This window comes from Candida dubliniensis, chromosome 4 (assembly GCF_000026945.1).
Source record: "Candida dubliniensis CD36 chromosome 4, complete sequence".
Taxonomy (NCBI): domain Eukaryota; kingdom Fungi; phylum Ascomycota; class Pichiomycetes; order Serinales; family Debaryomycetaceae; genus Candida; species Candida dubliniensis.
The window spans coordinates 1,147,784-1,159,815 of NC_012863.1; the positions used below are offsets into that span (position 1 = coordinate 1,147,784).

Genomic DNA, 12,032 nt, shown 5'->3' on the forward strand with positions numbered 1-12,032 from the left:
GGGTATATGTGGAATAAGCGCGGGGATTTTTTTAATGTTACTTTGTTTTAACGTCTGATGTCCAGGGTGATTAACTTAACCTGGTTGATTGATTTGCGTGGATTTTTCTAGCAACAGTGATTAATTACCAATAGCGTACTGATTCTTTAGAAATTGGTATTCTTTTTAATATATGTCCTTTATTTATTATTATCTTTTAAACATTGTACAATATCAAGGTTATGTTTAACCTCATGGTCCATGTTGACCAATATGGATAACTACAAATAAATAATTATAAACTCTAAATTTTTTGTCTTACACAATCTAAATATCTATGTAAACATAATTATAATCTATTGAAAATGTTTATCATTCCAAAGATCATAATATAAATCTAATAAACAACTACCACTCCATGCTTGAGTAGGACTTGAATCTTGACAATATGAACCATCTTTATTAGTCAATTCAGTTAATCCATTCCATGGACTTTCTTTAATCCATTTTATATGTCCTTGTAATCTATCATTCAATAATGTCAAAATCTTAATTGATGGCAGAAGTAACGAAGAAGAAGAAGTAAAAGAAAAACTCTTTGTCTTTGATTCATGTAAATGATGGAATAATAAAAATGCTCTTAAGAAATATCCAGTATTCCAAACCCATTCTGGTCCTTGATGATAATTTCTACCTTTTGAAGTAGCAAAATCATCATTATCAATAGAATTTTCATAATATGGTCGATAATTCCAATCTAATGGATCCAATGTTTTCATACCTATAGGTCCTCGAATAGATTTATCAGCAATTATAATAGCTTCAAGAGCTTTTTCTGGTGTAAATAATTCAGGAGCAACACACATGGCAATAGCAAAATTTGGTCGTAATTGATAATCTTCAAATGGTTTCCCAGAATTATATAAATCTTTATAAATTCCTCTTCTATTAACAATTGATGGATCAATAATATATTGATCATCTTGTTGTTGATCTTTAGGAATATAATAATATTTCTCAAAATTTTCTCCAAGTAATGATTCCCAATCTTTTAATGAAATAGTAGTACCATCAGGTTTAATCACTTTGGTATAATCAAATTTACCTTGTTTATGTAATTTATTAACAAATCTTAATGCACTCTTTAATAATCCTTGAATTTCAATGGCTGATCCATCACGTGGAGTCCCGGGAATACCTTTATTATGAGCTTTTTCACTTTCACCCATTTTATCCATCCAAGTACCACAATTAAATTGATTACCACCATAAATTAATCCATTATTCCAATCAACTCCAATTTCAACATTAAACCCTTCATCTTTCATTTGTGAATCCAAATTTGGTCCAGCATTGGCTTCACGATATTTGATACCTTTAGCATGACGAGCCAATATTTCATAAATAATCTCTCTAATGGAAGATTCATAACTAAAAGCTTGTGGATCATCATATGGAATATAAGTATCATCTAATGGGAATCTACGAGTCACTTTTTCATCCAAAATATTAATACCATTAGGAACATAAGTAACATATTCTTGAATGGCTTGTAAGAAAAACCATACTGCATCTCTAGCATTATAACGAGGATTACGTCCAGCATCTAATAAATTAGGAATTAATCCATGTTTTAAAGTCTTGGCAAACCCTAAAATATGTTGTTTGGCATCATCATATCTACCAGTAACAATTAATAACCCTCTAAAGGCAATGAAAACATCTCTACCCCAACATCTCATATAATCATTACTGAAATGAGGTAACCCAGCTGCCATACATGGGACTTGTTTATCGGGTACTAAAGAAGTATTTTGCATATACCCAACCATTTGTACTGAAGTAAGAGCAAGACTTTGAACAAAATTAGTGGCCTCTTTAATCTCTTCACTCATTTGTCTAATAACTCTAAATCTAGCTGCTTCATAAGCAATACCCATAATAAGAGCAAAATAATGTGGTCGCAAAAAATATGGTGCTTTACTATTTTTAACAGCATCAAATCGAGATCGTAACCAATCTTGGAATTTTAATAAATTTTCCAGTTTAACAACATATTTATCTAATCGATTAATAACATAATCAAAAGCCCAATCACCATTTCGTAAATGATCACAAATTGGATGTCCCAAATTATTTTGCCAAATAACATGTTTTAATGCCGTATTCCATCCTTCTAATCCAGCATATGTTAATTTCCCATATCCAGGAATATCATATACATCATCTTTACCATGACTAGCATCCAATTCTTCAGTGGAAGCACGATATAATAAAGCATTTAAATCATATAAATCTAATCCAATTGATGCTTCAATAGCTCCTTGTTTCACAAAATTATCTAATTTCACATCAACTCCAGGAATCTCGGTAGAGAAAACAGCAATAGATCCAGGAATGAATATATTTTCATCAATAGTAATTATTGAATCACCATCTTCAGTGTATTCAATCGATGGATCCTCAATAGATTCGACTTTTACTGGAATACCAGTCAATTTATCCGATTGTGGTTCATAATCACCTGGTTGTTTTTTCAAAGTGTAACTAAATTCATGTTTAACTTTAGTTCCACCAAGAATTGATGGTGATAAACCTTGGGTCGGTTCATGTTCAGAAAATTTGCTTCTGGCAATTAAAAACCATCCATTACCTGTTCTTGCATTGTACCTTTGAATAGTAATATATTGTCCTTCATGATGAATATACATTTCATGATCACGAGTGACATCCTCACTTTCTTGAACAAGATTATCTCTAATTTTATTCAATTTACCCTTAATTTCTCCAATACCATTGTCACTATCAAGATCATAATGTCTTGTTTCACTAACAACATTTAACAATTTAGGATAACATTCATCATAACCGAAAACTGACCCCACAGCTGATGAACAAAATGCTACTAATGCCGCATTAGGTAATGTATCTTCAACAGTTCTCTTTTGTGCTGGTGTCTCATTATCATGAGTACAATCCATAAAAATTGCATGAGGAGCTTGACAAGTTAAAACTTTGGGGATTTCTAATTCGGTATATCCATCAATATATTTATCCTTGATAGGTTCATTAATAGCAGGATAAGTAAAATCATCCAATGGTAACCAAGTCAATGAACCAATTGGTCTACCACCATGTTTATGAACCAAACGAGATAATTCACCTACACTCCATGCTTGCATTGCTTCTCTAATCAATGAATTGATTCCTAATCTTTCAACAAATATTTTATCCATTTCTGCTGAACCACTAAACAATTCAGCAATTACATAAAGATTAGGATTAACTTTCCTGGCTTCATCTAATAATCTTTCACCAACATGTAATGGTGTACTATGACAATTATCAATTCTAAACCCATTAAATGTTTTCGCTGATAATTGAGTATATTCAATCATACGTTTCCAAGTTTCTGGAGAATCTTCAAATTTTTCACCATATCTTAATTTAACACAATCACCCCAAACAATAACTTCTCGACGAATATAAGCTCTTGATTTATTAGATGCAAAATCAACTAATGGATTACCTCCCCAAATCCAACCATTATTGGCTAAAGCTTGCTTCTTGCCATTAACATCGGTGAATCTGGTGAAATATGGTTCGGTTAAAGGAGATTTATCAGTGATTTCACCTAATTTAGGACCATTATCAGCTAATCTCAAATATTTAATACGATCAGCAATTTGTTGTTTGATACTACTGGTATCATCATCAAATAACGCATATAAATCACTATTAATCACATCAATAATTTCTTCTGCCTTGTCAGCAATGGTTTCAAATTCAACATTACCATCAAATACTGTAAACAAAACCTCTAAAAGTTTATCAACATTCAATTTGTTGGCAAATCTATCGGCTATAATAGGAGTTGGGTTGATATTAGCCACTTTTAAAACATAATCACTCAATTGTTTCAAGTTTTGAGGATCAACATCATTAGGAATTTGAATTCTATTGATATTGTTTTTGTTGGCTTTAAAAGATTTTTCCAAATCAATGATTGTTTGTCTTTTATGGAAAACATAATATTCCCACAATTTTAATTTCTCCAACACATGAGTTTGAATACCATCCATAACTTTTTGTAAATCTGCTTCTGATTCGAGAACAGTTGGTAAACCTAATTCTTGTAAATTATGAGAATACTCTAACAATGTTTCATCCAATTCAATAGCAGGGATCAAATGAGGGGCAGTGGTGGCATTATAACCTGAATCTGGATGTTCTCTCAACCATTCAGAATTATTGGCAGTATGATTCCAAACCACATCGGTCAATGACAACAATTGATTATCATTCAATACTTTATGGATTTTTTGTATAGAATCTTGATCACTACCAGGGAAAATCTTAGGATCAAACTTCAATTGATCATAGATCGAATAAGGGGAATCCGATTCACCACGTTCTTGCAATGGAGTAAAATGAATCATATTATACCCCTTTTGTGCCACAATCTTGAAAAACTTGTCCCAATTCTCATAAGGTCCAATCCATTTGGAAACCACAGTTTCAACATTAATGTTATTGAAGGGAACAAATTTACCATTGATCGTTAAATTTGGGGGGACATTGAAGTAATATTTCTCAGTGGTTTTCTTATTATCTTCTTCATCATCATATTCAATATAATAATTATAACTACCTGGTTTATAAATTGGAACAATAATTTGAATATCTTGATGAAACGATGATTTGATTGGATATTGGTAATGAGTGTTTCTATCAAACTCTTGTTCATATTTTGGGGGCACATTAGTGTATAAAACCCCATTTCTTGATACTTTACTAGCAGCATTCAATTGAAATCTAAGCTGGAATAAAACATCACCTGGTTGATAGTTTGTTGGTAATTCTACTACTGGTAAAATTAACACACCATTAGAAATATTCTCATTGTTGACCGGTTCACCTAGATTGGATAATCGAAATAAAACAGTTCGTGCTTCAGACATGATGTATTTAGTTTAACGAACGAATTGAAAATGAAAATCAAATGATAGTATAGTAAAAAGAAAAAAAAAAAAAAAAGAAAAAGCAATGAATTTCAAAAAAAAAAATGAAATAAAAATAAAGTTCGGACCTCTTTTAAGGGATGGTGGAATTTAATTCTTTATATTAATTTTAGTAAGTTGATGGTAAAATTTACTAAATTAGGAGGGTTATGTGGTGTGGTGTGCATATGTTGTTGAGTTTTAGGGAGGTAGTAGTAGTAGTAGTGGTGGTGGTGGTAGCAGTTGAGAATTAGCGATAGCAAGCAAAATTAATTAATTAATAAAGAAAGAGAATGAAGGACAAAACTTGTGTGGTACTGTATATAGTAGATCCCAAGCATTTCTAGAAATCGGATGAGAGAAGACTGCGATTGCGGAAGGAAAGAAAGAAGGAAAGGAGGAACGAGACCAAGTGAGGGGCGGCCGGGCGGGGCCTTTATTGTTTTATTTGTTCTTTTTTTTTTTTTCTCGGCTGTTGTTGTCGTCTCTTTTTTGTTCCCCAAAACTGAAGCAGACTTCTTATTCTACCTAATTTCAACAAATGACGGTTGGTAATTTCAATAGGGTGTTTCATTGATTGTAATGAAGTTTTAACTGAACTGGTTACTGGGGGGAGGGGAGGGAATTTATTTAATGTTGGAGTAGGGGTTGCAAAAATCTCTTATGGATTGGCAACCATCAGAAATCAACACTAGTGAGGTCATTAAAACTATTCTCTATGATTGTTGTCAATTGGATTTAATGAACAGATGTAGAAAACTTGGCAAAACAACTAACAAAAGTGTTTTCTTACTACACCAGAAGTTTGACATAAACAAGAAGAAAATTATGTCAATTTTTAAGCAAAAAAAATATCAAAAAAAAAAAGAAATAACCCCCCCCCCCCTACTGAAAAGGTTGAATAGTTACACCAACTATCATAACAGCCTTGGCTGATTGATTGATTGATTGATGATTCTTTTTTTTTTTGCATCTTTGACTTGTGCATTAATAGGAATTACATTACAACCGTCATACTGGGCATAATTGGTAATTAAGTTGCTATTTTGGGAAAAGGTTGCTGTTATGCGACGATCTCGGCTGACAGGCTGGCGATTTACAACCAAGACCAAATTATTAGGTCCAATCATACCTAAAGAAACTATTATTATACTATTGCCTTTATACAGAGAATCTATAGAGGCACCAGAAGTTTGAAGGACTGTGCTATCCATTGCAAGCTCTCTTTAGTATGTAGGGTTTTTGCAACACCACTAGTTCTTTTTTTTTACCCGCTAATTATTGTCCTACAATCTTGCCTTAAACGCGTCTCTATCTAATATTATTCTTAAACTATACAACAATCATAATCTTGGTGTTGAATACTTACAAAATGAATAACTACCTGATACAAGTTGACTTCCTTTGTTAAACATCAACAATCAACGTTTCCTCCTTGTTGTTGTTTGTTTTACCAGATTTGTTACCAGATTTGGAGTGGTGGTTTCATAATCATATTTTTAGGTCACTCCGTTAATTGTTTTTTGTTTTTCTGTTGTCGTGTTTATTAACTCAAAAAATAATTCTTCGTTTTTTCTCTTTCTCTTTCGTTTTCCCTTAACAACCCAACTTCATTTCACTTCTCACACATTTCCTTTTTCTTGGTCGTCATTTTTTTTTTTTTATCTACTTTTACCCCAAAAACTTACAGATTATTAATCCCATCATCATCACCATTCTATTATCATCATTTGAAGGTTGATATTTAATTTTTGTTTTAGTTTTTGTTTTGGTTTAGTTTATCTTTTGATTGATTTGCCACCTTCTATTTATTGTACTAATATTTAATTTGGGAATACTATAATATCTCCTTATCAGTATTCTTGCGGGATTAAACAACAACAATCACAATCACAATCACAACAAACTAAGTTTCATTTCCATTCGTTGTTTCGATTATTGTGAAAAACTACTTGGTTAAAAAGATTTGATTACATTTATCAATTCAAGGTCAGGTCAGGACAAAATTTTGTTATTTGTTTCTGTTTTTTTTTTTTATATATATTACAACATTGCATAACAACAACAATTAACAACAAAAAAACCGAAAAATGGGTGCCTGTTGTAGTTGTTTAGGTAATCGTGGAGGTGATGGAAGTCATACTCAATTATTATTAGCAGAAAATGAAAGAGAAGCCATTTCAGCCTTATTACAATACTTGGAAAACCGTTCTGACGTTGATTTTTTCAGCAATGGACCACTTCGTGCATTGAGTACTTTGGTTTATTCGGAAAATATCGATTTACAAAGAAGTGCGGCATTAGCATTTGCTGAAATTACCGAAAAAGATGTTAGAGAAGTTAATAGAGATGTATTGGAACCAATCTTGATATTATTACAACTGGCTGATTCAGAAGTACAGCGTGCTGCATGTGGAGCTTTAGGGAACTTGGCAGTAAACACAGAAAACAAGATCTTAATTGTTGAAATGGGGGGATTAGAACCATTGATTAGACAAATGATGTCAACTAATATTGAGGTTCAATGTAATGCTGTTGGATGTATAACCAATTTGGCCACTCAAGATGATAATAAATCGAAAATTGCTAAAAGTGGTGCATTGATCCCATTAACTAAATTGGCCAAATCAAAAGATATCAGAGTTCAAAGAAATGCTACTGGGGCATTATTAAATATGACCCATTCTGGTGAAAATAGACAAGAATTGGTTAATGCTGGTGCCGTGCCGGTATTGGTCTCCTTGTTATCCAATGAAGATGCTGATGTACAATATTACTGTACTACAGCTCTTTCTAATATTGCTGTTGACGAAGTGAACAGAAAGAAATTGGCTAGTACTGAGCCTAAATTAGTTGGACAATTGGTACATTTAATGGACTCACCATCACCTCGTGTTCAATGTCAAGCAACTTTAGCATTAAGAAACTTGGCATCAGATTCTGGGTATCAAGTTGAAATTGTTAGAGCAGGAGGTTTACCTCATTTGGTGCAATTATTGACATGTAATCATCAACCTTTGGTTTTAGCTGCCGTTGCTTGTATCAGAAACATATCGATCCATCCATTAAATGAGGCATTAATCATTGAAGCAGGCTTCTTGAAACCATTGGTTGGATTGTTGGATTATACCGATTCGGAAGAGATTCAATGTCATGCGGTCTCTACTTTGAGAAATTTGGCTGCATCTTCAGAAAAGAATAGAACAGCATTATTGGCTGCTGGTGCGGTGGATAAATGTAAAGAATTGGTATTAAAAGTGCCACTTACAGTTCAACTGGAAATTTCTGCTTGTTTTGCTATTTTGGCTTTAGCTGATGATTTGAAACCTAAATTGTATGAAAGTCATATTATTGATGTATTGATACCATTAACTTTTAGTGAAAATGGAGAAGTTTGTGGGAATTCTGCTGCTGCATTAGCTAATTTATGTTCAAGAGTCTCTAATGAACACAAACAATATATTTTGAATAATTGGGCTCAACCTAATGAAGGTATTTATGGATTCCTCATTAGATTCTTGGAAAGTGGTAGTCCAACGTTTGAACATATTGCCTTGTGGACAATTTTACAATTATTAGAATCTAATAATACTGAAATTAATGCTTTAATAAAAGAGAATGAAACTATTTTAGCAGGAATTAAGAATTTAAGTGCTTCTCAACAACAAATACAACAATCACAAATAAGTCAAACAACAACAACAACAACAGCAGCAGCAGCAACTAATGAAGATCAATTTGAAGATCCAAAAGTAGAATTGTTTAATTTGACTCAACAAATCTTACAAATATTAGGATAAAAGAAAAAAAAAATTTGAACAAAATTACAATAGTTCTTGTTCAAAGAGAAAAAAAAGTGGGATAAATATATATTTAAATATTTCAATATATTTATGTATTCAATAGTTTGATTTTAATATTAATTAGTTTAAAGTTTTGATTTAATTGTGATAATACCAACCAAGCAACCAACCAAGCAACCAACAAACCATCTTTGCTCATTCAATTGAATCAAAAAATACTACTTCTGAAGGTGTATACAAAACAGTTATATATTTAGATAATCTAATTTGCTAGAGGTTCAGTTTGTTTCTCCTTTGTTGGTTCTCTGATTGTGCTCTCACTAACTTTCAATTGAGTTAATTTATCTAATAATTTATCATCAACATTATCAACATTTTCTTCTCCTTTAGTTGCATTCTCCAATTGTTGATACTCAGTTTCATCGTTTGAAGTTTCTCCATTAATTTCTTTATATAAATCATTCAATTCCTTTTCAAGCTCTTCATCTTCTACTTCTTCTTGTTCATCATTCTGTTTATAATCATTTGTTAATGCATGATTAATTTCATTTTCTTTAGCAATTTGTTCATCAATATCAATTTTCAAATCATCTATATCATTTAAATTCACTTTATTATTCATATTTTGTAAGATTTTCGAACTAATTAATAATTGATGATACATTTGATAATTTAAATCAGAATCATTAATTTTAACAAGAATATTATTTAATTCATCATATAAATTTAATGAATTCATTAATGATTTAGTTAATACCATTTTCCGATTCATTAATTTTTTCAATCGAAATTTCCATTCTGATTTAGGTAATGTTAATAATGTTGATTTATAATCAATTTCATTTAATTTCATTTGTAAATAATCATTTCGATTTTGTAAATTAATTAAATTTTGTTGAATATTTATAATTCCAATATCATCATCAGTTATTTCTAAATTATTATCAAATTTAATATATATTGTATCATCATTTCCTGATATGGTAGTTGGTTGACGTATCGTGCATACTGATTTATAAATACTCCAATATTTTAACAAAATTTCAAAATCAATTTTTTTCAATTCATGACCACTGTTGTTGTTGTTGTTGTTGTTGTTGATGCTTTTGGTTTTTAAAAATTGATATAAGGTATGATTATTAAATAATTTGCTAGAATAAGTTCCTTGTTTCGAAATTTCTTTTCGAATTATTTCAAGATATTGATTACTCAATTTTGTCAATTGCTCCCATGCTATAAATCTATCATGTTTCAAATTACCCGTTTTGGGATCAATTACAGAATATTGTTTTGAGAAAATTGAATTAATCCCCCATTTAATCCATGATTTAGGTGATATATAATCAATAATCAGGGTTCCCTTGTTAACCCATTCTGAATCATTCTCTCCATTAATAAACAATGAATACGGTATGAAAACTTTCCGATGAACAACTAATTCATTAATTATTGGTCCAAGATTTTGAGGCAGTCCATATTTGGAAATACTTAAAAATGAAGAAAGATTGAATTCATCACCACCGCCGCCACCACCACTACTACTACTACCCCCTAAAGTACGATTAGCTGTATTTGTAACAAATGAAATATCAGAATCTGGAAATTTTGATGAAGTAATTAATTTTAATAATAATGTTTGCCAGGCATATATATTTGCTTCATATCCTTCTGGATTAAGAATTTTATTCTTTTCAAAATTTGAATATAAAGAAGCTAATCTTGATTCTTTAAATTCAGGTATTGATTTAATAAAAGTTTCTATATCTGACATTATATCATATATCGGATAATAGCATAACCTTAATCACCTATGTTTAGTAATAAAAATGGTGTGTGTGAAAGTACTGGTTGATAAGATTACCAGTCATCATTTATAGGTTGTTCTTTTTGCCACGATAACACGACCCATCGAATGTAATAGAAAGATAGACCACAATTGGTAGCCCACATAGAATTGCTGATCCTCATCCCAATTACAGATTCTTACATTTTGGGGTAACTCTTTGAATCTATCCTTGCAACCCCTCTATTAAATACATCCTAGTTATTCTATAAATAAATACACACATCACCAATTGTTTTCTCTTGTTTTACTTAATTGCTAAATTTTCAAAGTTCAACTCTACTTGATCTCGTAAGGCATCAACAACATCTAATATTGCCGTTGCTGCTGGAGAATCAGGATAACTATCGAAAAAACATTCACCCATATCACATGCTTTACCAATTCTTGGATCTAATGGTACTGAACCAAGGAAGGGAATTCCCAATTCTTGACATAATTTTTTACCTCCACCAGTAGTTGCTTTAAAAATTTGTGATTCCCCCTTACAATTAGGACAAACAAACCCTGACATGTTTTCCACAAGTCCCAAGATTTTTATATTGGCTTTCCGACAAAAATCAATTTCTTTCCGTACATCCAATAATGCCACTTCTTGAGGTGTAGTCACTATTAATGCTCCATCTATACCAACTTCTTTCATATACGTTGTCACTGATAAATGTTCATCGGAAGTCCCAGGAGGCGTATCCACCACTAAATAATCTAGTTTTTCACCCCAATTGACATCTTTTAAAAATTGTTTAATTAATCCATTTTTTTTAGCTCCACGCCAAATAATTGCCAGATCAGGATCGGGTAACATGAATGAAATACTCATTAATCCTAAATTATCCGCCACATATACTGGAGACCAACCTGAATTTGACTGATGTACTGATTCACCTTCTGCTCCCAACATACGTGGTAATGATGGACCACAAATATCTAAATCCATAGCTCCCACTTCGATTTCTTCATCAGCAGCAATGGCCCATGCCAACATTGATGTGAATGTAGATTTCCCAACACCTCCTTTCCCACTTAATACTAATATTTTATGATCTATAGCAGATAATCTTTCAGTTATAATTGGTAAATCAGGATCTGGTCCTTTAAGAGTCAGTGAAGAACATATTTCTTGATTGGCACATCCTTTACATGCATCTCCCTTACCAGCAAGCTCCGATTCCGGACCCGGACAATGTTCTGGTTCTGGTGCAGCTAGTTGTGATTTTTCTATTTGTGTTTGACTTGGCGACATGAAAAAAGCCGAATATTTTAAAGAATAATAATAGAATCAAATGAAAAGTAGTAGAAAGAAGAAGTATATAAATAAAAAGTGTATTAGTAATCTTGTGTGTGTGTATATATCTTGAGTGACGTTGGATTTGATAACTTTTTTTTTGTTTTGCCATATTTACACGA

The 12,032-nt window shown here is 31.7% G+C and overlaps 4 protein-coding genes across 4 annotated transcripts; 1 reads left to right on the forward strand and 3 right to left on the reverse strand. All coding sequences in view use genetic code 12, as the record gives it.

Moving 5' to 3' along the window:
- Positions 1-335: 335 nt before the first annotated feature.
- On the reverse strand, positions 336-4,940 carry CD36_44790 (the record flags this gene model as incomplete). The annotated part of the gene is made up of 1 exon (XM_002420082.1): positions 336-4,940. The coding sequence occupies one exon, from the start codon at positions 4,938-4,940 to the stop codon at positions 336-338; it is 4,605 nt and encodes a 1,534-aa protein (XP_002420127.1).
- A 2,129-nt stretch (positions 4,941-7,069) lies between these two features.
- VAC8 (vacuolar inheritance protein, putative) lies at positions 7,070-8,779 on the forward strand (the record flags this gene model as incomplete). The annotated part of the gene is made up of 1 exon (XM_002420083.1): positions 7,070-8,779. The coding sequence occupies one exon, from the start codon at positions 7,070-7,072 to the stop codon at positions 8,777-8,779; it is 1,710 nt and encodes a 569-aa protein (XP_002420128.1).
- A 265-nt stretch (positions 8,780-9,044) lies between these two features.
- CD36_44820 (conserved hypothetical protein) lies at positions 9,045-10,553 on the reverse strand (the record flags this gene model as incomplete). The annotated part of the gene is made up of 1 exon (XM_002420084.1): positions 9,045-10,553. One exon carries the CDS (start codon positions 10,551-10,553, stop codon positions 9,045-9,047), a length of 1,509 nt encoding a protein of 502 aa, XP_002420129.1.
- A 319-nt stretch (positions 10,554-10,872) lies between these two features.
- On the reverse strand, positions 10,873-11,868 carry CD36_44830 (cytosolic Fe-S cluster assembling factor, putative; the record flags this gene model as incomplete). Its single annotated transcript, XM_002420085.1, has 1 exon — positions 10,873-11,868. One exon carries the CDS (start codon positions 11,866-11,868, stop codon positions 10,873-10,875), a length of 996 nt encoding a protein of 331 aa, XP_002420130.1.
- Positions 11,869-12,032: the final 164 nt, after the last annotated feature.